Raw genomic sequence first — 20837 nt, 5'->3', positions numbered from 1 at the left:
ACTGTCTTTTCCTTTGAACTTTCTGAGCATCAGTGACCTATCGATGATGTCTGGATAAAAATACTGATTATTAAATATTTTAAGAATTAATATTGATGTGTGACAAGTTCCTGAAACAGACTCTGACATGTAATGCTCAATAAATGGTGTGTGCATGCTCAGTCCTGTCCAACTCTTTGCGACCCTATTATCTGTAGCCCGCCAGGCTCCTCTGTCTATGGGGATTCTCCAGGCAAGAATATAGGAGTGGGAAATAAAATAAAATTTATTTCCTCCTCCAGAGGATCTTCCTAACCCAGGGATAGAACCCGCATCTCCTACGTCTCCTGCCTTGGCAGGTGGATTCTTTACTCTGTGCCACCTGGGAAGCCCTCAATAAATGATGACTATTATAATTATTCATGGTATGAGTCCGACTCTCTCTAAAAACTTTATGCATTACCTCTCCTCTCTCCTGTATTTTCAACCTCTCACTCCCAACTGGTTTCTTCCCTCAGCATAATTATGAACAAGGTCAAACCTCTCCCATCTTTAAAAACAAACTAAATAAATAAATAGAAAAACAAAAAGTCCTCTGTAAAAAAAAAAAATACCCCACCAGCTCCCACAAGTATTTTCACACCTGGTCAAGAAAGGAGAACTTCCACAGGAGGGAATCCTTGGTTTAACTAATGCCTGGTTCTCCAAGATTCCTATCACCTGTGGGAATTTCTTGTCTGGACTTTGTGAATCAGAGAATTGACTTATGTCATCAATTCTGGAAAATTCTCAACCATTATCTTTTCAAATATTGTCTCTGCTCCATTTTCTCTCTCCCTTCCTTCCAAAACTCCAGTTAAACATATATTGGACTTTCTCACTCTATTGTCTCATTTATCTTCTCATCTGTATTTTCTACCTTGAAGCCCTCTGGGCTTCGTTCTGGATGGCTTCTGACTTATCTTCCTTTCCACTTTCTTGTTAACCTTATTGCATAATCCTACTTTTCAGTTCTATAATATCTAGTTGATTCTTTTTAAAGCCAGCAATCTGCTTTCAGCGCTTCCATATCCTTACATAAAACTCTAAATCCTGCTTTTATCTCCATGGACACAGTCAGCATTGCTTTATTACAAGTTGAGTCTAGTGACTCTAGTATCTGGGCTTCCGGTGGGTCTGTTTCTATGGCTTCTGCTGATTCTACCACTTATTTTGTTGTTTGTTTGCTTTACATGCCATATATGCTGGTGTACTTTCTGGACATTTTATCTGAAAATGACTATTTTGAGAATTAATCTGAGACCTAGGCTCTTCTTCCAGAGAGGGTTTTCTTTCCTTCTGCCAGAACCTGAGGTCACTCAGTCCAGGAACAAGACCTGAGGATATTCTAGACGACCACAGAGTCGGTCCCTGCCCCATATCCAATTGCAGCCCTTTGAGGTCTCTGCTCAATGCAGAAGGTGGACATATTGGAAAGAAGTGCAGAGGGAGGTGGAAAGAAGGAAGGGAAAGAGATAAGGAAATGTGTCTTTATATACAGGGTGAAGATGGGCTTGGGTAGAGATGAAACCCTTTACCTTAGGCAGAGTTCTTAGCCACAGACCACAAAACTGTCTCTGGCAGATTTACTCAGAAAGGAAGTTTAGTAAAGATATCATCTGGAGGGCTAAAATGCAAGGTAGAGTCCAGGGCGTGTGTGTAGCCTGTGTCCACTCCAAGGGAGGCCATGAGGGACAAAGGACAATTCTGGCATTTCTAGGTCCTTGTGAGGACCTGGACTCTTGCTGTATCTGCCCTGTAGGTAGGGAATTCCTTAAAAAGAGGAAGGGGGTTCAAATACTGAGCAGACAAACAGAATAACTCTTTCCATTAAGCTCCCCCTCTCCTCCACCCCTGAACGGTGCGGTCTTGAGGTATGTCCAGAAAAGTAAGAACTTGAACTCTGTTAATAGCCAAGGTTCAGAGATCACGGACCCCCTGGAGTCCTTGACAAGGACCATTGCAAGAAGAAACTATACAACGCCAAAGAGAATATTGGCTGCAAAGGAGGAAGGCATCTTCTACTACAAACCACACTTCTCTTCAAACCCAGAAGGTCTAAATGAGGATGGCTTCAGAAAAACTGGGAGACTGGCCCTCAGCCTTCTCCACCCAGCTTCCCAAGGCACAGGTATTGTACTCTGGGAAGATAGTCTAGGTGGAGGACCAAGGAGAGTGATCTCACAGAACGGGAGAGCCCCACAGAGCTCCTAGAATCTTCCTGAATGTGGGGTCCCCTCTCTCACGGAAAAGGAGCTATTTCCACCTTACTTGGCATGAGCATCATTCCCTGGGGAGAACTGCCAGGGAGCTAAACCAACAAGACCAGGGCCGTCCAAGCTGTCCATCGAAGCCATTGCCCATGGAGCCCCAGCCCAGAGCCCCAGCTAGGCCAGCGGCAAGCCTGGGCAACCCTTGGTGATGGCAGCACCACGGGCCAAGAAAGGGCTGGAGGCCAGCAGCCCACAGGCCACAGCATCCCTGACGGCCTGCTGAGGGCAGCAGCTGCAGTGTCAGTGCCCAGCACACAGCATGGGCAGTGCGTCTACACCTGACCAGCAATGTGCTGATGGAAAAGGGCCCAGAGCTGACTCTTGCAGACAGAATTCCATAGAAGAGAAGTTCTGCACGATCCTAAGACCCTCTGTGACATTGCAAATCCTGGGGTCAAACAACCACTAATAACTAGACAGTCATGTTCATCAGACTGGACTTGTAGTCCCAGATGGTGAAACCTGGTGTGGTGGTACCATGGTTGTAACAACACGCAAAATTGTCACATTGTGTAGCACTCTCACACATTAGCCTGATGCTGGGCAGACATCACATCTTTGAAAGCACAGGGAGCAAAGTGGCATTACTGGGGCACCACCTCCTGCCTCCGGGAACACCTTCTTGAGAGGTAAACTACCTGTTTATTTGTTGAGCCATTGCCAGGCTCCTCCTGGTGGGATGTGAGGGGCAGCTGTCCCCTGTGATGAGTCGTGGGCTCTTCTCAGGGGGATGTCCCTGCCCTGCTGGGACCACATTCAAGAAGAGACCTGACAGCAGAGGTGATGGCAGCAGGTGCCCTTGGAAGAGGTGGGGGAAGCAGTTGCCTTCTTAGTATCCGTCATACTAAGTTCTGTTTCCCAAAGTTAAGCAGATGGTGATGGTGGACGAGGAAGAGGCTGAGAAGCTGGTCCTTCTCCACACACCAGGGCAGCAGATACCTCGCTCTTCTTGCTGGGATTTTGGAGCCATGATGAACCAAGCATGTCTGGCAGAGCAGCACATGAAGAGGGATTGGATGGCCAATGCCTTGGGTATGGGTGTTCAGGGCACAAACAGCCCACTGAACAGCCCCCTGGCTGCTGCAGCTGCCGGTGATCATGTGACTCCCCCCACTTCCTGCCAGAGACCCCAAGCTTCCTCACCACCTTCTGCTCCCTCCGACCTGAGGAGCTATTGTGCTGCCACCATCTGCAGCCTCTGGCACCACTGTTGCCGCTCCTGTGGAAAGCCATGTGCCAGGTCCCTCCATGCCCGGTGGGCCCCAAGCTGGAGTCCAGGAAGCTGGGGGCAAAGGTCATGCTGCAGCATGGAACTCCAGGCTCAAAGCTGTCCTTGGAGGAGCCCCACAGGTGGGCAGACTAAAGTGTCCTGAGAGTCACTGATTGTCTATCCCATGATCTGTGTTCTTGTTTCCTGGAGCTGTTTAGCTCCTGAGATGGCTTCAGGATCTGTCTGTCTGTCTCATGGTGTAGGGGTGGGATGGATTCTTCATACTGATCCAGAAAGGGTCTGGGTGGAGAGAAAGGATTGAGCAACATGTCTGGACCTGAGGTTGCTGACCAGCTGCTTCTTTCGTTGAAGCATAACAAAAATACAGACAAGTGGGTAAATTATAAGTGTGCCGCTCAATAGATTTTTCCAAAATCACCTGTGTAACCAGCATCCAATCAAGAAATAGAAATGTACCAGAAGTCCCTCCTGACACCTCCTAGCCACTCCCCCTCACAAAGACCACTATCCTGACTTCTGACACCATAAGTTAGTTTTGTCCATTGGAAGACATAATAAGAATAGAATCCTAAGATATTGCTGATGGACTTTAAAAGAAAAAAAAAAACAGAAATATCCAATACCTAATGCTGGGAGTTTGCTTTGGATGATATTATCGCCTAACATCATCATCCTCACACTTGTAATAAATCCAGGCTCCTCTGTCCATGGGATTCTCCGGGCAAGAATACTGGAGTGGGTTGCCATGCCCTTCTCCAGGAGATCTTCCTGACTCAGCGATCGAACCTGCATCTCTTATGTCTCCTGCATTAGCAGGCAGGTTCTTTACCACTAGCATCACCTGGGAAGCCCGAGCTCGCCTCAGGGCAGTGCAAAAACAGACCAAGCAGTGCTGTGCTGCAGAAAGTGTTTAGAGCAGATTCACACACTCAAAGTCTGAAGGGAGGGTAACCCCAGCCTTGGGATGCTCAGGAACCTTGGACAGAGTGTTGATTTCAGAGAGTCTGGGATGGGTAGGCAATGAGTCAACTTTACCTACATTTCAAAAGGTAGGGCAATGCTCCATTAACATCTGGATCACACACTAGATAAGTACGACATCTCATTAGAGGATGCACGTAGGCATCCTTATTTGACATTAACTGGCAGATTTATTCCTGTGTGAGTTACACCTGCATGAATCACCTGACAGGGCTGAAACAGGAGAGAAGAGTGGAAGAAGTTCCCAGCCACAGGTATGGAGAGGGAGCAGAAAGAAAGCCTACTGGGAGAGGTATCACCATCCAGCCACCCAAGAAGAAGTGCTCTGAGGGGCATGGAGAGGGTCTCCAGGGCCAGTCTTGGGCAAGGGACAGACAAATCTTAAAGGGACAGTGAGACTTCCTCACATCTTTCCCCAGCAGCAGCAATAAATGAAACCCGAACGGCTCCAGTTTGAGTCTCCCAAGGGAGTAGGAGGCCAGTTCAAGCACGAGGGCAAAACCCGTCCTTCCATCAGTCACCACAAAGAACATAGGATGGTTTTCAACCTGACAGCAAACGACATCACCAGGAGAGAGGTCATCTTTCACTCAAAAAAAAAATTGTGGTAAAAAAATACACAACATAAAAAGGTACCATTTTAACCATTTTTAGGGATACAGTTTAGAGGCATTAAGTGCATCAATACTGTTGTGTAACCACCACCACTATCCCTCTCCAGAACTCCTTCATCTTACTAAACTGAGATGGTCCTCATTAAACACTAATACCCATCCCCCCTCCCCCAACCCCTGGCAACCAACCTACTTTCTGTCCCTAAGGATCTGACCACTTAGGTACCTCACATAATAAGGATAGAAGTGGAATCATTTTGGTCTTTTGTGTCTGCAGGGGAGATTTTAAAAACATGAATGCCCAGGCCTAACAACTCCTGATCAATAAACCAGAACTTGGGGAGGGGGCAGGAACCCCTCCCCACAGCAAACACATCCGAGCACCTGCTGGCTAATGCCTAAAATTCCTTTAGATGTGGGTAAAGCTAAAGATTTTCCCTATTTCAACTGGAGATGAAAGGTTTAAAATGACTGACTGAGATATCACAGTGACTGAAACTCATCTGCTCAAGATTAATCTATCAGTCAACAAGCACAGATGACTGTTATCAGGCACTGTCTCCTTCTGAGACCCAGGAGCACTCAGATGACAGCAGATGATGAAATGGGGTGAGACAAACTAGAGACTCGTGGTCACTTTTGGTGTGGGGGCTGGTAATAAAGGTGAGTTCTGTTTACCTTTACTTACCCTGTGGACAAAATAGGAGTTGGGAGTAGAGGAATTTAGGTCCAACACAGCTGTGTACTAGCCCCATTTACTGGAATGTGGCCACCCTGACATATGGTTCCCATCAACTATATTTTTGCATGATTCTTGAATCCTGCCTCCCACCCCCCACTTTTTCTATTCGACTGCACTGACTTCATTACAATGGAACTTCTCTTCCATGGGTTCTAAGTGAGGCATGACCAGTGCCTTGTTCAAGAAGAGTTTCTTCTGCTGCTTGTTTCTGCAGAACTAGGAATACATAGAAAACAATCAGATGGGTTGGAGGGATACAGACATATGGAAAATAACAGAATGACAAGAAATGTTCACACCAAGCCTGGCCCTACCTGTGAACGGAGAAAGGTATGGACAGGGGACTGAGAAGGACTTGAATGTTTATTTATTTTTTAAAATCCTAAAGCAAAACATGACAAAATGTTAACACTCTTTTTACTTGTCTTCATGCCCTTTGGTGTCTTTAAAAGTTGTCCGTATTGCATATATATCTTTATAAATAACTGTACACATGATTATAGATGAATAAAGAAATATTTTGATGACTAAAGAGAATTCTTACAGTTTTTTATGTTAATGATTTTATCATAAAATTAAATTAATAAAGCCTCACAGTAAAGTTGAAAAATATAAGAAAATAGAGATGCAAATTAACATTTCCCATAAAACTACCATCCAGAATGTGCCACAGTTAAAAATTTTTAGCAATTTATTTCTTTTTATTATTTTTGTTTGCACTGGGTCTTCATTGCTGTTCATGGGCTTTTCTCTGCGGTGAGCGGGGGCTACTCTCTAATTGCAGTGGAGGAGCTTCTCATTATGGTGGCTTTTTTGTTGCAGAGTCTAGATGGGGTCTAGATGCATGGGCTTCCGTAGTGGCAGCATATGGGCTCAGTAGTTGAAGCACACAGGCTTAGTTGCTCACAGCCTGTGGAATCTTCCCAGAGCAGGAATCGAACCCATGTCCTCTCAATTGGTAGGTGGATTCCTATCCACTGTACCACCATGGAAGTTCCAGAATTTGCCACATTGTGATGTCTTGATAGCTAAGCTTTTTCTCCAGGCATTAAATAATTGCAACATTGGTTTTAAGTTTTCAGATACCTTCTGATTATAAAAATAATACTTGCTCATTATACAATGGAGAAAAAGATAGATAAGGAAAGAAAATTACACATGGCCTTAATACCTGGAGTGTCTCTGTCAAGGTTCTTGATGGCAAAAACCAAAATCTGATTCTAGTTGCGAGGAGAAAAATATCATCGGAAAGACTGGAATAGCATGCATCAACAGTGGGGAGGTGGGTTTCCCAGGGCCGTTTTTATTTCCTTCATCTCCTCTTCTGGTCTTTATGTAATAGGTTGACCCAAAAATTCAGTCAGATATTGAATGGCTAGACCCTAATACCAGAGAAGGAAATGGCAACCCACTCCAGTATTCTTGCCTGGAGAATCCCATAGTCAGAGGAGCCTGGCAGGCTACAGTCCATGGGGTCGCAAGGAGTTGGACATGATTGAAGCAACTCAGACAGTAAAGCGTCTGCCCACAATGCAGGAGACCGGAGTTCGATCCCTGGGTTGGGAAGATCCCCTGGAGAAGGAAATGGCAACCCACTCCAGTGCTCTTGCCTAGAAAATTCCATGGATGGAGGAGCCTGGTGAGCTACAGTCCATGGGGTCGCAAAGAGTCGGACATGACTGAGTGAATTCACTTCAGCACACACACAGAGACCCTAATGCCAGTTTGATCTTGGTTTAAACATTATTTCTATGATGGGAAGGAGTCACTCAGTGTCACAATGGCCTTTTTTTGACGGGAGAGAGCTTATCATTTGTCATTCTCTGACATTTTTCTTGTTCTCTTAAGTATTTGTGTCTTGTCTCTCTTCTCTGTTGTATTCTCAGGGTTGGAACAGCATCTGGCGTTAGCAGTATTCACTGTTGGATGAATAAGTGAATCAAAGAGCCTTCAGTGGTCTTACCTACAAAGTACCTTCCTTTAACTACCACTGGACATGTCATCTAAGAAGCCAACCTGGTGAAGCACCATCTTTCATCTGCATCCCTAGCCCCCACCTCCTTGTGCAGCAGCAATCCTAATACATCTCTGTGTCCACTACCTGCAGCCAACACCATATCCCTCTTTTTAGCCTGTTTGCCTTGCGCCTTGAGGAGCCTGAAATATCCATGTGACGCCTCCACTTCCAGTTCAATGACATCATCAATGTGTCCCTTGATGGGTATATTCTTCCCTTTGGTGTTAAAACTCTCAACCCTCAGGGTCTAGTGTTGCTAGGATGGAAAAAATATTTTTATATCCATTCACTAATGCAGAAGCCATAAGTTGGTGTTTTTTTCCTTTGGCTCATCATTTATCATTCTTTACCACTTTTTTGTCATCAAGGAGTGGGAGGAACTATGTCATCCTCTGTGGGAGGAAGTCGGTATTCTTAAGGCTACAGATAAGCTCCACCCCAGCCACCACGGCCACACTAAACATGAGGCCACTGAGCACACACTGGGCGGAGGGGAAGGAAGTAGAATGCCCTTGCAGAGTGGACTGTCCTGGTCCCTGGTCCCTGAAAACCCCCACCGGGGGAACATTTTATTCAGCATTCACAAGAGATGAATATTCTGGGCCCATTCCAAGAGTCTGAGCCTTCAATTCTTCCCCAAACTTCTTTGTTATAAATGCTCTCATCTGAGTTCTTCTAGGCCATTGATCATATGACAAGATTTTAACTATTACCCAGGATTTAGTGGGCCTTCCTCTGTGGCTCAGTGGTAAAGAATCTACCTGCAATGCAGAAGACACAGGATACTCGGGTTCAATCCCTGGGTCAGGAAGATCTCCCTGTAGGAGGGCGTGGCAACCCACTCCAGTATTCTTGCCTGGAGAATCCTATGGACAGAGGAGCCTGGCGGGCTTCAGTCTATAGGTTCACAAAGAGTCGAACATGATTGAAGCAACTGAGTGCACACACACACACACATACACACACAGGATTTAGTGGTCCTTGAGCTGTTCCAGAAAAAGTAGAATTGTTTTTTAATGTTACTATTCTGTTCAAAGTTCTGCCCTCTAGAAGTGTTTGCTTTATACACTGTTCTTCAGGACCATCTGGAGCAAAATTATAGCACTGCTTGGCACGTCCTGTCTGGGAGAGCCACCTGGAAGCAAGTTTGACTGTTCCCTCCTTATCAAGTAGTCAGAGAGAGCTCTCCTCTACCAGGTGTTGGCAAAGGGAGCAGAGGGAGGAGGAAGCATGCTAGGAATGTGAGCAACACATTCCCACCACTTATTTTTGCTTTCAGGTCATGCTCAAGCCTGGCCTCATTGTACATATCTATTTGATGATGGAGCATTGTTATGCAGCCTGACTTTAGATTCAGAAAATATCCAGAAAACGTGGTTACCATACTAGTGTTCAGAGTCTCCAGAAGAGCCCAATAGCAAGCTAAGATCCAGTTTCTCAAAATGTCACTCTGCCATTTGCCAACACGGTCATGGTTTTGCTCCAGAATCATGAAGCCTTCACCGTGATTCTCATATCTGGACTTGACACAGCCTCCATGAAATTTATTACCTCTGGATCCACTATGCAATAATAAAGCTGCTGGCACTGCAACCTGGGCCAGTTGGAAGGTCTTTTCTTACATTGACCTCCACCTAAAAACAAACACATGTGGACACTCTACCCAACAACAACAGAACAGAAATTCTTCTAAGTGCACGTGGACCTTCTCCAGGAGAGAACATGGGTTAGGTCACAATTCAGAACACTTTAAAAGAGAGATGTCATATCAAGTATCTTCTCCAACCACAATGGGATGAAGTTATAACCCTGTATATGAGACAGCAAAAGAGACACTGATGTATAGAACAGTCTTTTGGACTCTGTAGGAGAGGGAGAGGGTGGGATGATTTGGGAGAATGGCATTGAAACATGTGTAATATCATATATGAAATGAGTCGCCAGTCCAGGTTCGATGCACGATACTGTATGCTTGGGGCTGGTGCACTGGGATGACCCAGAGGGATGGTACAGGGAGGGAGGATGGGGAACACGTGTATACCTGTGGTGAATTCATATTGATATATGGCAAAACCAATACAATATTGTAAAGTTAAAAAAATAAATAAATTAAAAATTAAAACAACAACAACAACAAAGAAATCAACTACAGAAGGAAAACTCCAAATTTGTGGAAATTAGCACACTCTTAAACAACTAATGGGTCAATGTTTTACTCTGCTTGGGCCACCATCACAAAATATGACAGACTGAGTGGCTGAAAGAGCAGATATTTATTTCTTCAGCTCTGGAGGCTGGGCAATCCAAAACCAAGGAGCTAGCCAATTCAGTTCTTGGTGAAGACATACTTGCTGGCTTGCAGATGGCCACCTTCTCCGCTGTGTCCTTACAGAGTAGACAGCATTCTCATCTCTCTCTTCTTATAAGGACATTAATCCCACCATAGGGGCCCAACCCCCATAACCTCCTTTGAACCTAATTGCCTCCTAGAAGCCTCAGCTGCAGCTACTGTCACACTGGGGTATTAGTGCTTCAACATGTGAACTGTAAGGGGACACAAACATTCAGTCCATAACATTCTGCTCCTGGCCTCCCTTAAAGTCATAAAGATATGCAAAAAATTCATCCCATCCCAACAGTCCCCAAAGTGTCAACTCACTCCAGCATCGACTCTAAAATCAAAAGCCTAAAGGTTTATCTAAATAGTATCTAAGTCAGCTAAGCATGAGACTTAAGGTATGATTCATCCTGAGGCAAAACTCCTTCTCAGCTATGAACCTGTGAAACCAGACAAGTTGTGTGGTTCCAAATACAGTCATGGGACAGGCATAGGCTAGACGTACCCTTTCCAAAAGGGAGAAAGTGAAAGGAAGGGGTTATGGTCCCAAGGAAGTACGAAAGTTAGCAAGATCAATATCATTACATCTTAAGGCTAGAGAAGAATTCTCTTTGGTCAGATACTCTGCCCTTAGCCCCTTGGAGCAGTCGTCCTGCCTTCAAGACCCACTGGATTGGCGACCCCATCCCTGTGGCTCTACTTGGCAGGTTACCACCCCACAGCTCCAGGTGGCCCCACCCACAAGGCTCCAGAAGACCACTGTCTGGCCTGTTGAGATTGAGGTGGTGTCCCCCCCACACACACATTTTGAAACCAAGGAAGCAGCCGTAATGATCTCTGAATTGCCTTCAGGGTCCTTTTCCCCTTGTCTTGAAGAATAGCACATGTTCACAGCCAAAGAGCTTTACCATCCAGTGCTGCCTGTAGGACCAAAGAAGCCAAATAGCCTTCCCTCATTTAGTCTCAGCTCCACTCCCTTCGGTTGAAACTGGCAGTGTTGCTGATGGGGTGGCTAATCAGGTCTGTAGTCTCACCCCATGCTAATCCCGTTATCAAGAGGTTGTTGAGCCACAACTTCCTGTTCTCTTCAGAACATCTCTTTCATTTTTTGCAATATGGACAGGCTGAGAATTTTCAAATCCTTAAGTTTAAGATCTTTTTTGCTTGACAATTACTTCTTCAATGCATTCCTCTCTTTTTGCATTTTACTATAAGCGATTGGAGAAGGAAATGGCAACCCACTCCAGTGTTCTTGCCTGGGAAATCCTGTGGTTAGAGGAGCCTAGTCCACGGAGGCTACAATCCATGGAGTCACAAAGAGTCGGATACGACTTCATGACTAAACAATAACAATAATCAATTTGGAGGCACCAAACCTCTCTTTCAACACTTTGCTTAGTAATCTCTTCAGTTAATGGCATCCAGTCCCATCATTTGGGGTTTCCTGGTAGCTCAGCAGTAAAGAATTTGCCTGCAATGCAGGAGACCTGAGTTCAATCCCTGGGTTGGGAAGGTCCCATGGAGAAGGGAAAGGCTACCCACTTCAGTATTCTGGCCTGGAGAACTCCATGGACTGCAGTCCATGGGGTCACAGAGTCGGACACAACTGAGTGACTTTCACATTCGCATTCACAGTCCCATCATTTAACGGCAAATAGAAGGGGAAAAAGTGAATGCAGTGACAGGCTTTACTTTTTGGGGTTCCAAAATCACTATGGACAATGACTGCAGCCATGAAATTAAAAGACGCTTGCTCCTTTGAAGGAAAGCTATGACAAATCTAGACAGTGTGTTAAAAAGCTGAGGCATCGCTTTGGTGATGGTCTGTATAGTCAAAGCAATGGTTTTTCATGCTTTGGATTTGTCATGTATGGATTTGAGAGTTGAACCATAAAGAAGGCTGAACTGGGGTGCTGGAAAAGACTCCTGAGAGGCCCTTGGACTGCAAGGAGATTAAACCAGTCAATCCTAAAGGAAATCAACCCTGAATATTCACTGGAAGGATTGATGTTGAAGCCGAAGCTCCAATACTTTGGCCACCTGATGTGAAGAGCTGACTCACTGGAAAAGACCCTGATGCTGGGAAACATTGAGGGCAGGAAGAGAAGAGGGCGACACAGGATGAGATGGTTGGATGGCATCACTGACTCAATGCACATGAGTTTGAGCAAACTTAGGGAGATAGTAAAGGACAGGAAAGCCTGGTGTTCTGCAGTCCATGGGGTCACAGTCAGATACAACTTGGTACAACAACTCCCCAGTTAAGTAGGCAATTTCTTTTCTCACAAATTCTACCTTCCACAAAACACTAGAACATGAACATAACTGAGCCGAGATCTTTGCCACTTTTATAAGTACCACCTTTTCAACATGTCTTCTAACATGTTTCTCATGTCCATCTGAGACCTCACCGGAAAGGGCTTTATAGCCCATATTTCCACCAACATCCTGTTGGTGACATTTAGACATTCTCTAAGGAAAGGGACACTTTTTCTATAGTTGTCCTTTTTTCCTTCTAGGTCATCAACTGAATTATTTTTAACTGTCCCTGCATGGCACTCTTGACCTAGAATTTTCTAGCAGGTACCTCCAGACTCTCCCAATTATCCAGTGGCAAAGCTGCTTCCACAATCTTAGGTGTTATAGCAGCATCTCACCTCACAGTACCAAAATTCTGTCTTAGCTCAATCTGCTCGCTGGGTGACTTAAATCACAAATATTCATTTTTCATGTTTTATAGGCTATAAATCTGAGATCAGCGTGCCAAGATGGTTGGGTTCTTCTTCTTCTTCTTTTTTTTTTTTTTTTTGGTGGAGGGGAGTCTTAACCACTGGACTGACAGGGAAGTCCAGATGGTTGGGTTCTGATGAAAGCTTTTTTCCTGACTTAAAGACAGCTACCTGCTGGGTGTGTGCTCATGTGGCTTTTCCTCAGTGCATGCATATGGAGAGAAACACCAGACACAGGATAGGTAAGGAAGCAGAGGACTTGAACAACACAATAAACCAAATAGATGAAATATATATGAACACTCTGCCCAACAACAACAGAATTCACACTCTTCTGAGAGATCTTTGTTTCTCTTCCTCTTTCTGTAAGGAAATGAATGTCATCACAAGGGCCCCACTCTTATGACTTGATCTAAACCTAATCATTCCCAAAGACCCTGCCTCCAAACACTATCACTCTGGAGACTAGAGCATCAACATGAATCCTGTGGGAGACAAACTTTCAGTCCACAACAAGTACCATGTTGATTTTTATTATTATTTGCTTATTTACCAGTGAGATTCATTTTCTTGCATTTCATAGGTTTGTTAAATTTATAGTTTTTGTTAATTTATAGTTTTTCTTAGATGAATAATCACTTTATGTCCTTTGCCCATTTTCCTATTAAGGTATTCATTTTTAACTTCTTGATTTATAAAAGCCTATTATATTGTAAGAAGACTAACACTTTGTGACACATAGAGAAAATTTTTAGTTTGTTTTTCCTCTCAAAATTGGTTTTCTAACAGTAATTTTAATACATAAATTATTAATTCTGATGTTGAAATTCTATTAAAAAAACCTTCAAATTTTTAAAAATAATTAAGTTTTTTACTTTCTTCTTTATGATTCCTACTTTGGTATCATTCATAGAAATACTCCAATAACTTCAGCATCATGGGAATTTTGCAAGAAATATTAGTAACAACTCTAGTAAAGTTACTAATAATCCTGTCATTTTTTGAGTATTTACTATAGATCAGACACTCTACATACATTGTTCTACATGGATACCTCAGAGATATTGCAGGTCTAGTTCCAGATCATCACAATAAATAAAATGTCATGGGTTTTTGTTTGTTTCTCAGTGCATGTAAAAAAAGTTATATTTACACTATATATTATGGTCTATTAAGTGTGCAATAACATTGTGTCTAAAACAACAATACGCATACCCTAATTAAAAAGTATTTTATTACTTTAAGAAAAACAATTACAATAGCAACGTCAAAGATCAGTGATCACAGGCCATCATAACGATATAATAATAACAAAAAAATTGAAATATTGTGAAAACAACCCAAATGTGACACAGAGGCAAGAAGGGAGCAAATGTTGTTGGAAAAATGACATCAATAGATTTGCTTGACTCAGGGTTACCATAAATCTTTCGTTTGTTTAAAAAACATAATATATGCAAAACCTCAATAAAGCAAAGCACAATGAAATATGTCTGCATTTAATCCTCATAAGAAACCCAGAAAGGAATTATTATTCCCATTCTACAGATCAGGAAACTGAGGCTCCAGAAGACAGTAACTTGCTTATCGTTCTGTGAGTTGCAAATGTTGGAGCCGCGATTCAGTCACAATGCAGATAAACGAGTGGATCCAGTCCCATCCTGACTCTGCTGTGTTGGCTGCTGGGTCCCTTCCCCACTCTGAGCCTTCATGTCACCTGTAAAGTTTGTTTAGTAATAACTTTCTCAAAGAATTGTTGACAGATTTAACTGAGGAAAAAAAATGTAACATGCCTGGCACCAAGAAACAGTCAGTAAAAGGGAGTCAGCCGCCATCCCTCTTGGCTGGCACACCCCACTGTCTCCCTCCCCTCTCCTTGTGAAACGGTGGGGCAGAGGCTGGGAGAGAAAGGGCAGACCCGTGCCAACAGTGAGGGGCAAAGGTTAAAATCCCAGGCCTAGAATCTAAGCAAGGAACAGAGTGAGGCGCAACCCACATGCACCATCACGCCTCCAAAAGAGCCACTTCCACCCAGGAGTGACTCAGAGGCTTTGGGCACCTTCCCCTGTGTGGGAGCACAGGTGCGGCCAGATCAGGAGAATCTCCCCATCGCTCAAAAGCAGCCACTCTTGCTCCTGAGAAGCGCCCGTGAGGTCGCTGCTCATCTCCAGCCAGTGTCCCTGCCGCACACACCCAGACCATGGGGACCCTCGGGGGACACCTGATTGCAGGGCTGCTGTTCCTCATCGTAGTGCTCTACTACTCGGTGCTGGTGTCCTTGGCTCTGCTACGGGGACAGAGGTTCCTCAAATCTCCTCTGCCCCCAAGAGACAAGCGAGGGCACCGGTGGTGGCAGCTGGTTTCTGTGGAAGCAGTGGTGAAGGTGGTCTTCTCCCTGATCGTTATCTTGCCCGAGCTCTTCTACCCACCGGGAACAAACCGGATGGTGATGGTGGACTGGGAGGACCCGAAGCGGCCGTTTGTGTTCCAGGACACCTGGCAGCACATCACCATGTACGGGTTCTTCCTCTTCAGTGGAGTGGTGGATATCGTGAGCCAGGTGTGCCAGGCGCGGCAGAACATGAAGCTGGAGCGAGCGGCGGAGGCGCTGGCCTTCTGCGTGCTGGTGCTGCTGCTGATAAACCACATTGAGAGCAAGAGCACCCTGGAGAGCCGCGTGCACGCCCTGTTCATGCTGCCTGTCTTCCTGGTCGGCTTAGTGCTTATCATCGAGGTCTGGGTCCCCGACCAGCCCTCACTCTGGGTGCTCAAGGCCTGGATGGGGCTGGTGCTCAGCAACTGGCTGCTACATCTAAGCGTCCTGATGTATGCGCCTCCCTCCGGACAGCCCTGGAGCAGGGACGACCCTGTGGAGCTCGCCTTTGTCACCACCTTCTTCTGCTGGCACCTGGGCTTGGGGGCTGTCCTGCTGGCTGCCATCTATGGCCTCTGCAGCCTCTGGCACCATCGCTTCTCCTCCTGGAAAAGGGTCCCAGGTGCCAAGTACCAGCCGTGCCCCCTACATGAGGGCAGCGAAGAGCCTGAGAAGTTCAGGGCAGGGGCCCCACAACTAGACGGGGGTGTTTAGGCATAGAATATATCTTGGTACCTCACCCTTTGTAATGAGGATGCCCGCTGTGTGCCTCGTGCAGGAACATCCTGGGCTCTGCATTGTGGCTTTTCATTGCAGGGGTCCCATTCCTTGATCTGAAATGAACAAAGATTACTTCTGTCTACCACCCTCTTCTCTCCAGACCTGTCTCTCTCCTGCTAGCCAGTGTGGTTCCTTATCATGGATTCACATGAAGTGAGAATAGGAGTAATGGTTTCCTCTGACAGCTTTTGGGATCCAAGAGGAAGAGAAGAAATGAGGAAATAGAAGAAAATGGAGGGTGTCTGGGGACATGGCAGGGCTCTGTATGTCCAGGGCAGAGCTGGCTTGGTGTGTGAGCTGCGTGGACCTGCAGCTGAAGTAGTAAAACGTGTCCCAGGGAGAGAGCTCTGTTTTTCCATTGTGGTGAGGGCTTCTGCTTCTTCATTTCTTTTTAATTATTAATTTAATTTAATTGAAGGCTAATTACAATATTGTGGTGGTTTTTGTTTGGTCTTTTACTCATATGCATACTAAGTGGGGCAGGAAGAAGAGCTGGTTTTGTTGTTACTGTTTTCTCATCTAAAGTGGATGAGGCTACTTCTGCCTGAGGGAATGAGGGATGAGGGGATAGGGCAGCAATCAGGTTAGCAGGGCTCAAGGTCTGGCGAGGGAGGGATTCCCAAAGGTGGGTGTAAGAAATGAGGATTATATCTGTATAATTTTAGGTTGTTTGGTTTTTGCTACGACATAAAACTCCATTGCTTATGTAGAGTCTTTCAATAAAGTCTATGATACACATAAACATGTCTTGTGTGAGTGATTCTGGGGTGAGATCAAAGAAAAGGCCCAGATTTCAGTTGATGGGAGCAGAAGGCAAGGACCACCATGAAACTTGGGGCGCAAATGACTTCAGCAGTTCTGAAGATGCAGGGACTCCAAGCTGAGAGGGAATCTGAGAACGCCAGCTCCTGGAACCTGCAGAACTTTCAGCCACTGTACTCACTGAGCTCCTCCCAGAAGCAGGAGGTGTTAATAACTTCACATCCTCAGTGAAATATATGAAAGCAAACTATATAAAAATACTTATCTCTGGGTAAACTAGAAAACTGCTCTTGACAGCGCGTGTCTGCTTATGTGAGATGACAAAGCCAGCATTTGGAAGTCTGAAGAGGCAGGAAAAAGGGAGGAGGTGCTGACCACAGTGGTAGAGAAAGGACCACAGAGAAAAGTGCCCACACAATGAAGCAGCTGCAATTCTGCCACACCCACACAGTCAGAGGTGCTGGACTCAAAGACAGAAAGGCTCTATGAAGCACAGAGAGGGATATGCATTTGCAGATGGAGGGCAAGATGGGCTGTACATTGTTCTCTGAAACATCACAGGACACTCCCTAAAGAAGTATGGTGCATGAATGTGGAGACGAGCCCTGGAAACAGTGGAATAGGGCTTAAAGCAAAGAAGGGGAACAAGGGAAGGAATGGAAGTGGGGCAGGGGTCTGGCAAGTCACAGGGCAGCTTGGAGGGAAGGAACACTCTGGGTCTAGAAAAGAGAAATGACTTCCCCCAGCTGGAGCCAAGCCAGCCTCAGCTTTCCTCCCCAACCTAAGGAAAGGCCAACATCTTTCCTTGTGTCCCCACCTAAAAACCCAGAAACAGAGTCAACTTTACCCCAAAGCTAGTAAACCTTAAACTTCAGTTCCCCTCACTTCATTCTTTATTTTTTTTTTTTGGAGGGGGGCACATCTCTCAGTTTGTGGGATCTCAGTTCCCAGGCTGTGGGCCCAAGCAGTAATAGTGCCGAGTCCTAACCACTGGACCACCAAGGAATTCCCAAGGCCCCCCACTTTATATCTCTTATATAAAGTCTTGAGAGGGGCCATAGCAAGTGTTCATATGATCACTCATCACTGAGAAAATGCAAAAGTTAGATTTTTCTTACTCTTTTTTCTCCATAAAATGTGGCTGTGCCCCCTCCCTGAAAACTCAGCACAGATTTACTTTCAGGATGACTTATGATAAACACATCTCTTCCCATTAGTAGTGAAAAGTAAGAGTGAAAGTGTTAGTCCCTCAGTCATGTCCAGCTTTTTGGGACCCCATGGACTGTAGCCCACCAGGCTCCTCTGTCCTTGGAATTTCCCAGGCAAAAATACTGGAGTGGGTTGTCATTTCCTTCTCCATCTGTTAGTAGAGCATCCTTTATTCAAGGAAAATGGTAAGACTCTTCTTCCTTTAGCTTGAAAATAAGAAGCTTAAAATGTTAATGACATCACACACTGGCTAAAAACCACCTGCCAAATTAGAATCTCTCAGTCAACAAATGTGAATATCTTATCAGATGCTGGGCCTGATGCAAGGAGCAGGAATTAAAGGTGCAGAAAACTGATGGCTTCCCTGGTGACTCAGACGGTAAAAGAATCCTCCTGCAATGCAGGAGACCTGGGTTCAATTTCTGGGTTGGGAGGTTCCCCTGGAGAAGGGAATGGAAACCCACTCCAGTATTCTTGCCTGGGAAATTTCATGGACAGAAGAGCCTGGTGCGCTACGGTCCATGGTGTCGAAAAGAGTTAGACATGAATGAGTGACTAACACTAACACTTTTCTTCACTGAGGCAGAGGTGGGAGGTAATACACAGATTTGGTTTCTGCTTATCTCATTTGTGCTGTATGCAGAATTCTTGTCCTGCACATCTGGCCCTTGCCCAGAGTATCAGTAATGGCTCTCTAGGGAATCAGAACCAACGGGATGCAGACAGAGAATTCAAGGAACTGATTCATAAGATTGTGAAGACTAGCAAGTCCAGAATCTTCAGGGCACGCCAGCAGGCTGGAGACCCAGGGGAGAGTTGAGTTGATGTTGCCATCTTGAATCTGAAGGTGGTCTGGAGGCAAAATTTATTTTTCTTCAGGGCACCTCGGACTCTTCTTTTGATGCTTTCAACTGATGAAATGAGACCAAATCACATTACCTAAGCCTACTGATTTAAATGTTCATCACATTTGTAAAAATTACCTGCACAGCAACATCTAGACTGATGCTTGACCAAACAACTGGGTATCATGGCCCAGCCAAGTTAACACAAAAAATTAGTCATTGTACTCAGCATAACAGAACACGACCACTCAAATATGATTTAAGTCAACATGTTTGTCATGTATTGGAGACCTCCCAAAAGAGTCGTAATAACTTCATTTTGGGTTTTCCTGATGGCTCAGACAGTAAAGAATCTGCCTGCAATGCAGGAGACCCAGGTTCGATCCCTGGGTCGGGAAGATCCCCTGGAGAAGGAAATGGCAACCCGATCCAGCATTCTTTCCTGGGAAATCCCATGGACAGAGGAGCCTGACAGGCAACAACAGTCCACGAGGTCACAAAAGAGTTGGACAGGACTTAGCGACTAAACAACAACAACAAACTTCATTTTAAATGAACTCCATCATTATAGGACCTGACTGCAGTGCGACTACAGCTATATAATGTTCTATGGATTTCTTCCCTTCCCTGAACCCTCCAGAAGGAGAATGATAGAGTGATGGGTGTGCAGGTAGGTGACACTGATTTTTAAATTTAAAAATTTTTAAATAATTTTTTTAATTTAATTTTTTAATTTAAAAAAAAAGAGGCTTTTTTTTTCTTTTTCAGGTTACATATTCTAGGCATCTTAGAAAATAACAAAAAGTAGTTTAAAGTGTTTGAAAATCTACCATAATGCTCTTACCCAGAATTAATTACTGCCTCACAGGGCTAAAAGGGTAGGATATTATTTCAACCACCTTAAGAGGGTAGAGGGCTTCTCAGGTGGCTCAGAGGTAAAGAATCTACCTGTAATGCAGGAGACAAGAGTTTGATCCCTGGATCAGAGAGATCTCCTGGAGGAGGGCATGGCAGCCCACTCCCGTATTCTTGCCTGGAGAATCCCATGGACCAAAGAGCCAGGTGGGCTACAGCCCACAGGCTTGCAGAGTCAGACGAGACTGAAGTGACTGAGCACACATGCACAAGAGGGGAGAAGGTGGGGTTTAATATCAGAGATGAGGCCATTCCTGGTGATACTGCCTGATGTACCTGATGACCAGGTAAAGGTCACTGAAGATAAGGAAGTCCAGAACTGGGAGTCTAGTACTACGAGAAAGAACTAAGGATACTGACATGCCGGGAAGATGGCAACCTTGGTGAGAAGAACCTGGAGCCCAGTTCTTGGTGAATCTGGAGGGGGCAGTGTGGTAAGGCATCAAGGAAGTACAGAAGATAGAAAATGTGACTAGCATGAGCTTCAAAGGAAGACGTGATCAGGGTTAAGCAGACATGGTAATATCTACCCTACAGAGGTATTCTGGGAAATAAACATAGTTCTTCATATACAACGCTTAACACAGAGTGTTGTGTATACCATACAGCAGACACTCAATATGTATTAGTTAGAGATTCCGAATACACATGCAGGCAATGACCAGACCATATATTGAAAATAAAACTCTGACCCACAGTCTGCAGCAACCAGCCCAGGAAGTCAGTCTTCGATCTACAAATCAGACTTGTAGAAAGTTGGCCAGCTGTCACTCGCTACCAACCAGCCCAGGTAGCCAAACAATAATCCCTATAACAACTGACACACAATGGACAGGACCTGATAAAACTAACAGCTTCCCTAATTTTTGCCCTGTTTCTAGCTTAAGGAGCTTCCCTGGTGGCTCAGATGGTAACGGCAACCGCTTGCAATTCGAGAGACCTGGGTTCGATCCCTGGGTCGGGAAGATCCCCTGGAGAAGGAAGTGGCAACCCACTCCAGTAATCTTGC

The 20837-nt window shown here is 45.0% G+C and overlaps 1 protein-coding gene across 1 annotated transcript; it reads left to right on the top strand.

Annotated features, from left to right (window-relative positions):
- The first annotated feature begins 11896 nt into the window (after window positions 1-11896).
- LOC147379663 (transmembrane epididymal protein 1A-like) lies at window positions 11897-18013 on the top strand. Its single transcript, XM_086397209.1, has one exon. It carries the CDS (start codon window positions 15144-15146, stop codon window positions 16029-16031), a length of 888 nt encoding a protein of 295 aa, XP_086253335.1. The 5' UTR covers window positions 11897-15143; the 3' UTR covers window positions 16032-18013.
- The last annotated feature ends 2824 nt before the right edge of the window (window positions 18014-20837 follow it).

Source organism: Bos grunniens, chromosome 1 (assembly GCF_055505025.1).
Source record: "Bos grunniens cultivar Pamir isolate PY7600 chromosome 1, Bosgru_T2T1.0, whole genome shotgun sequence".
Classification (NCBI taxonomy): domain Eukaryota; kingdom Metazoa; phylum Chordata; class Mammalia; order Artiodactyla; family Bovidae; genus Bos; species Bos grunniens.
Note: the sequence above shows the minus strand (reverse complement) of the source record. Positions and strands in the feature narration are given on the sequence as shown.

What these genes read in the sequence shown, in the direction of transcription:
- LOC147379663 (XM_086397209.1), top strand. Translation starts at nt 15,144, where the DNA reads ATGGGGACCCTCGGGGGACACCTGATTGCAGGGCTGCTGTTCCTCATC.